Source organism: Priapulus caudatus, unplaced genomic scaffold (assembly GCF_000485595.1).
Source record: "Priapulus caudatus unplaced genomic scaffold, Priapulus_caudatus-5.0.1 Scaffold725, whole genome shotgun sequence".
Taxonomy (NCBI): domain Eukaryota; kingdom Metazoa; phylum Priapulida; class Priapulimorpha; order Priapulimorphida; family Priapulidae; genus Priapulus; species Priapulus caudatus.
Genome location: NW_014577786.1, coordinates 43,101 through 50,939, shown reverse-complemented (window position 1 = coordinate 50,939; position 7,839 = coordinate 43,101). Strand labels below are relative to the sequence as shown.

The following is a 7,839-nucleotide window of genomic DNA, read 5'->3' as shown; positions in this document are numbered from 1 at the left end:
ATCACATAATATCTGCAGACACTTGTATATATTATAAGTGTCAGTAAAAGCTATATAACTGAATTACAATCTGGAAAGAAATCACGGTCACGCAAATAAATAATCTAGAGCCTATTATTGGTCTGGTTGCTAGGTCGTTACGCGCGTACATAGTGCATGTATACATTTGTTTAAAAACCGGCGGCCGTCGGCATCTTGCATAGAAAGTCTTGAGTTTCTTGACTAAGGCCAAACAAAAAAATAGGTGTGTTTCCGGTCGACCGACCGTCCCTAGATTATTAGGGCCAACCCTAAACTTCAAAAAAAAAAAAAAAGCGAGATTTTTTACTACAAACACGTTCTGTACTTGCTTACTAACTTATCCCTACCTATACACCACTTTATAGCATGCATCAGAGGGATATTAGGAACCGAAGAATAAAAAAAATCATTTAAAAAAAAATCCCTACCTACCTACCCTACTTTTGTTTTCGATGCAATAGGAAACACACCTATTTTTTTGTTTGGCCTAACCCTGAAGTGCTGCTGGGCGAACTTACAACAACGGTATCCATCCCTAGGCTAAGAAGCAACAAATAGGTTAACATGTTACATTGATGTTAGTGATGTTACCTTAAACAAATCACGTTTAGAGGCGTAACATACATGCATATGTACTACAAACTACACGTACATGTAATTTCTCCACTTTGGCTGATCTCGGAACATCGAAGGTACCTTTGAGCAGAATCGTATTATTAACTGCTGATAGGGTGACTCATTCACAACTCGGTGTGTTGGTTTGCTTATTCATCGGCAGTACTGTTGTTGAACAGTAGATACGTTCGTGTGAGAGGCACTGGGCTAATGGTGTCGTCACATAGCTTTCATCTACAGGAGCCGACGCCAACGATTTTTCTGCACTGACTCATTCATGACTGTGTAGCGGCATGCTATCATTAGTAACGGCATTAGTAATGGATTACTAGTTCGGAGTACATACCACACGCACGCGCGAACATACGCCATACCACACACGCGAGCGCTCACACAATGCACACACGGGCACGCATCAGCACACACCCAGCACCACACACACACACACACACACACACACACACACACACACACACACCTCCGTACCTATCCAGCTGCCGCGTTGGTGTTCGATGGATGGATGACTCACACTGATTCACATTCGCTAATAACGTTTCTTGAAGATAGTTGGCGTACCGTAGATAGGCATAGGCGTTCACGCCTCCCCGGTGCCTCTACGTTGCTTCCTTAGTTACTTGGATTGATACGCGTAGGAGGTAGTCGTAGTACGTACTAGAGATATTATAGGTGGGCGGCATCTACCGAGTATTGCGCAAGAGCAGCTCAAATTTCGCCCCTAAGGTGGTACAGTACCGGTGCACCCGTGCGTGCGCGTGAATGGTGAACAATTTGTTCTCATTTACATAGAACGCAGTCTAACGGTTGTACCGTGTGACCGTTTGGTCCGGTGCGTGCACACATGATGCTGCGTTGGTACAATCGTAAGGTTCAAAGTCTCTCTCTCTGCATATGCGACTGAATGCAGTGTAGACGACAGTCGTGGCGTTGTTTATCATGCATTGCGTGATTAATATGGGTCCGTATATTTGTAAGTGGAACGAAGTAATGTGTGGAGCTTGAATCTACAGAAGTTCAGATCATAATATTATGAGATATAGATAGAAGATATATGAATTCGCATTCGGTCATTGCGTTGTAGGCGTGGAATCACTGGAATGATGTAATTGAAATAGAATGCTTGCCTGCACAGTGTCGATTCATACCCGTGCCCTTTACAATCTACAAAAACTATGACTCAATGTATACAGTCAAACTGTATACAAGGCGCAATCACATGATGCGCAAGAATGTCCTGTTTATACGCATAGAGGTGACCGTTCTGTAAAGTTGATTTCACGGTATAGTCGTCATTCGATGCATAAAAGTGTCCCTTACAGCCAGGTGTCCGTTCTATAGAGGTAAGCGCTAACATGGGGTTGACTGTATGACATATAGAGTAACAACGGTGGGGGGGGGGGGGGCTGAATGCGCATGACAACAATGTATGTTCATAAACCCGTTGGTAATTATAACATTATACTTGTATTAAAGTAAATGAGATCTCATGGAGCAGCAGTGTAACGACGGACTTAGTACTTAGTAAGCGTCTGTCCGTAAAAAAAAATGCGCGTGGTTTTTTGCTTCGCATTACCCGCCATAAATTCTCAAACACGAGTTAATGTCTATGGCCGTGGGAATCGGAGACTGGCCCAGAATCGACGCGGCTAGCAGTTTTAGTAGTTTTTCGCGGAAACCGTCTCGCATTCTGCGCTGCAGAAATCGCACAGCCTCGCAATCTATATTTGACACGTGTAAGTGCTTTAGGGCTTCATTTACAGACGTCACAATTCTCGGTATAGTTCACATGATCGTGTGGATATGTATCACACACGCCACCTACACACGTATGCAGACATACGTTCGCACGCACGCACACACGCTCACACATGCAGACATACGCACGCGCGCGCACACACACACACATACGCACGCACGTACACACACGCACGCACACACACACACACACACACACACACACACCACACATACGTCCGGCGAACCCTGCTGGTTCATTCATCTCTCATCCTCACCAGCGACACGAATCGCACTGCAGTCATGCAACATGCAAGTTTTATGAAGAGTGGAGCGAGCGGGGCCGCCGCCGCCGCCACCACCACCGCTACCGCTGCTGCTGCTGCTGTACGTGCTGTCGGCACAATAGCAGACACACAGACTAACTCTAAGCTCTCGTCGTTGCCGGCCGTCGCTGCCGCAGCACAGCGCCGCCGTGATTTCACGGATGGGCTCCCATCCTCCCCCCCCCCGCCTCCTCCCCGCCTGCCTGCCTGCCTTCACCCACGTACAGCGAGCAAGCAGCAGCATGGGTTTTGCAAGACGGTGATTTGATCGTGCGCGCGCGCTATCTGTCTGGACTGGCTGAGCTGGTCTGTCTGGTTTACAGCCGAGAACCGCCGCCACGCAGCAGCAGCAGCAGGCGCTAGCGTCGGTTCATTGGCAGCGAGCAGCAGTAGCAGCGGCGGCAGGAGCATACAGGCAGACTACTCGCGCGCGCGTGTGTGTGTGTGTGTGCGCTGCGGCGAAGGGTATAACTTTCAGCAGTGTTTAAATTTATCTTACCGCGCTGAAGGAGAGTCACGTGCGCGCACTCTCTGCGTATGCGTGCGTGCGTGCGTGTGCGTGAGTTTATCAGCGCTGTGTGTATCTGCCGTGAGTCGGTGCTGCGGCGTCGGAAGGCGACTGTTTGTGTAATTCGCACGCATGCATTTTGCATGAGAGCAATCGCCAGCCAGGCAGTGAGCGCAATTCCGCCGCTTGTTCAGAGGCGTAGGTCCGCTGCTGTGAGATAAACATGCGTGAGAGCGACAGCTGAACGTGGCTAGTCACTAGTCAGCTGCTGCGGCAGCAACCCATGACACATCCCATGAGCAGCAGCGCTAACATCCGGCTGGACGTTTCTACGTACGTACGAACGCGCGGCAAGGCAGCTAACTCCGCACGGAGCGGGTGAGAGAACAGACCTCACGCCTACAGTGAGTGAGTGAACGCTGCTCGTGTGTGGGTGTGTGTGTGTGCGCCGCACTAGTTCGACCCGAGCTAATAGCAGCAGCAGCAGCAGCTAGGCAGGCTGTCGCTCTTCGCACTCGAGGAAGGCGGGCGAGCAGCCATTTGTTACGGAACCGGGGACGTGTGATTCCGGTATAAACGCAGTGTGCGTGCGTGACTAGCGTACACGAGAACAACGCTGTATATAACGTCGGCATCCACGGACGTGCCGACGCTATAGTCTACATGCTACCTCGTCCGTGCTCCGTTTTACTCACGTGACGCCACGACAAGGCTGACTGTCGTCGAATACCCAGCGTTTACTTTCCCGAGTAGCCACGGCTGTATCGTCTACGTGCGTGCGCTGCGGAGGTGTTGGTGTGGAACCACAGCCGCATGTCTCTACGCGTCTTTTAACTCCTACGCCGACGGAGCGGTGGTGACATGTGTGTGGAGCGGTGGTGACAGGTGTGTGGAGCGGTGGTGACAGGTGTGTGGGGAGCGTGACTGCGTTGATTCGTGTCTTCGTGCTATGCGACGTGGCGGGGGTGGAAGCGGCGGCTGCTGCAGCAACAACGACGACGACAACGAGACAGTCTGCTGGTCGGTCAAGTAGCACTGAACACGTAATTACGTCTGCCGCGTGAAATTAATTGCGTATTGGCGCACCACCACCATCACGCGTGATTTACGTCTCGTTCTCCGCCTCGGAGCCAGACGTCGGCGGCCGTACGTGCTGCTGACATACAGTGTGTGCCGCGGAAGGCGCAGATAACACGAACGTTTTTTTGAACGTGGGGGTTTTTCGCTTCGACGATCGAAGCATCATCGACGACGTCGTGCGTGTAGCCGACTTGTAGGAGCTCTCTTAGCGTGTGTGACTGACGCAGGCACCGTGTGTTCCCTGTAGTGGAAAACAGAAGTCTCGGATCGTGAAAACAAAAGGGGGCAACCGAGTGAGAGAGAGAAGGAAGAACAATCTCTGTGCCATCGCCCCCCGCACGCTACATTTGACAGGAGGATCCGTACAGCGTGTGTGTACGTCTGTGTGTGTTAGGCAACGTGGCCCCGCTTCTCCTGATTCGTAGATTACCGTGGAGTTAGAGGAGAGGTGGTCGCGTAGGATCAACCAGCGAGGGGACTACCGCGTCCCTCCCGCACCTGTACGGTCAGTTGGAAGAGAGGTGGTCGTGTAGGGTCAACCTGAGCGAGGGGACAGCCGCCTCCCTGTACGGTCACACACTTGCGCTGGAGGACGGTGGCTGAGGGCCCGACGTGCATTCATTATCCCATGGTTCTCCAGTCACAGAGCTTCCTGCTAGGCGGTTGCTCTACTATGGAGGTGGATAACAACTTGCAGAGCAATCGGGCCGCCTGGCTGCGACAGCAGCAAGAACAGTATGCGAACATGCATAAACTAGGTCTCAAGCGTAAGTGTCCCGGCGTGCTGTCTGTCGATCGTCTCAGTCAGTGCGAACTCCCTCGAGTATTTGAGAAGTTCTTTCCTTGTATTCCTTACAATTTGCACACACGCACGCACGCGCTCGCATGCACAATTGCACACACACACACACACCAAACAAACACACACGCACGCATAATTTGCATCTGTGTGATTGCATCATAGAACTGAGTCGCGTTGATGGTGGAACGTCTGTCTAAGCAGTAGTATACACACATTCGCTGCGAGTAAAGATATGCCAGTCAAGAATTTTGTAGTGTAGTCAGTCATGTGTATTAAGTCATAACGTCAAGAGCGTATTAAGTATGTAATACGTCATACTTAATACGCTATTAATAACGTCTTTCATGAACATTCTTTTACTGGCTCTAGCCAACACATCTTGAACGTGTATGGCCCATTCTTCTGCAATGTTGGTATAAATTTAGCCGTAGTCGGAAACTTGGAGATGGTTTGCTGCAATGGCAAGTTCAGGGGTAGCTCTAGAACTATAGCCCTTCGCTCTGCCACAACCTGTGGCAGAGCGAAGGGCTATAATTCTAGAGCAAGTTCAGGTGACATCTTGTGATCAAGCCCGACTAGCGGCACTGTCGTGTTTGGACCAACACGGATGAACAAACAGTGACTACTAGTAACTACGTAAACATTTTCCTTTCTCCGTGTGTATTTGTGTGTACCTGTTAGTGTAGTTAAACCCATCCTAATCAAGACTCGTGGAAAGAAGCCATTCTGCTAATATGATATGACCTTGGCAGCAGACAATACGCCGGATATTTAGTTGAGGTCCTTATCAAGCCTTGCTACATTCATATTAAAATTGTGTGTTAATCACAATATGCAATACCATACGATCATTACGATGCAACATATTACCAAATCTAATGAGCGTATGTGCGTGTACGTATCTGTGTGTTTGTCTCTGCGCGTGTGCGTGCGTGCGTGCGTGCGTGCGGGCACTTGTGCCCCCACCATTTTATTATGGTCTGTGAGTAAACGTTCAAATGCAATTTTTAAGTGTGTGATACACTGATCAGTACATGTATATATAGAAAAACTTGCTTCAGGGCAACATCTCGACTTTATGAATGACAGAGCTAACCATTTATGTACGTATAGTGTGTATGTACATGTGCGGCCTTGTGTGACGTTGCCGTTGGTATGAGGAAACGTTAGTTGGCCTGTCTAAAAATAGAGCCGCGTATAAAACAGTCATGGTTCATTGGGAAAAAACGTGCGTCCGTGCGTGCGACCACGTTGAATTGCATTTTCAGTTGAACAAAACTTCTTATAATCATGTGCACGGGTGAAACCTAAAGTAATTCGAACACACTCCAACGTTGCCGATGTACGTTGTGCGAATGTGTTGAATTTGTGTTGAAGATCAATATTCTGATTATGCATGACTACAAGTTTGAAGTTTGGTAAAAACAATGAAGTTCGCATGACGGTATACTATTGCAGCAAATGAGCGAAGCGCCACGTGGAAAACAATACACGTGCCATGGAATACGTGTTGAATTTTAAAATTGCTAGCATGCCAACTCTTAGTCTTACTGCGTGATGTTGTAAACAAAATTTTAGCACCTCGTAATTTTGGCTCATTAGTTAGTAATTTTCCTGTCTGGGCACTCAGTGCTCCTGTGGCTGTGAGCATCACATGTATATATTCTCTAGGGTAGTTGCTGTAGGGCATTGAACTTGTATGGGGGAAACAGTCGGCGAAGCATGTGTAGCATTCACATGCTCTCAATGCTGTCTAGTATACGTACTTATTTGGTTGTTTCATTGTCATCGTGAATCGAGTCTGAAAGTGATGTTGCAATTATTAAAGATTACTTCATTCAAGCGCACGATTAACATGTTACAGCGTAGGGGAAAGTGAATGAATCGAAATGCATGCAATGCATGATGAACGATGACCTCATTGTGAAAATTACATAGATTCGCTCATCGTTGAACTTTGATTTGACGCTCGGTAAGATCTAAAGCAGTGTTTGAAGTCTAGAGGATGATACTGTGGGCGAGAACTTATTTAAATTCGGAAGCTCGGAGCAATGTCAAAGGCCGTGCTTTTAAATAGATAAGGCAGTCGGGATCGGGCGACCCAAAAACCACATTCCTGGACGGGTACTGTAACAAAGGGTCGTAAAGAATGGAGCGTCGACGAAAAAATGCAGCACGAAACAAACCGGTCAAACAAAGTGAAATTCACACACCCACCCATTTGTTTGGCTGCGGGAACAAGTTCTCGGTGGAGTGGGCGCGCGCAGACCGTTGAACCCGTGATTTCCCCGTAAAAATTACCTGACGCGTGCTTGGCCGGCCACTGAGAGTCGTACCAGTCTACCACGTGCAACTAACTATACATACCTAGTGCAGACACTGACTCAATCGGGTCATTGATTGCCCCTGCGAGGAGGTATAAATTAATTTTAGTTCTTCCTGGGCTTTCTGTCATTAGAAGGAGTAAGTGAGTGCAGAAAAAAGTAGCAGGCCACTGTCTAACATTCGAAATTAACGATATTATAATTAAACAATAACTGTAAATAAAAACGATAGATGTATATGATCGTGTTGTCTGAGTTGTATTTTGCCACACACTTCTAACTCAGGATACTGAAAGCTCGAATGTATTCATTATTTTTGGTGGATTTCTGGTCAAGAGCGAGAGCGAGAGAGGGGGAGAGAGGGGGGCGAGAGAGAGAGAGAGAGAGAGAGAGAGAGAGAGAGAGAGAGAG

At 48.3% G+C, this 7,839-nt stretch overlaps 1 protein-coding gene across 1 annotated transcript in view; it reads left to right on the top strand.

Annotated features, from left to right (window-relative positions):
- The first annotated feature begins 3,122 nt into the window (after positions 1–3,122).
- LOC106813100 (dual specificity tyrosine-phosphorylation-regulated kinase 1A-like) overlaps positions 3,123–7,839 on the top strand; it is a 39,609-nt gene continuing 34,892 nt past the window's right edge. Inside the window, exon 1 of the mRNA XM_014817154.1 lies at positions 3,123–5,069. Coding sequence (XP_014672640.1) covers positions 4,931–5,069 — 139 coding nt within the window. The 5' untranslated portion in view covers positions 3,123–4,930. The remainder of the gene's footprint in view (positions 5,070–7,839) is intronic.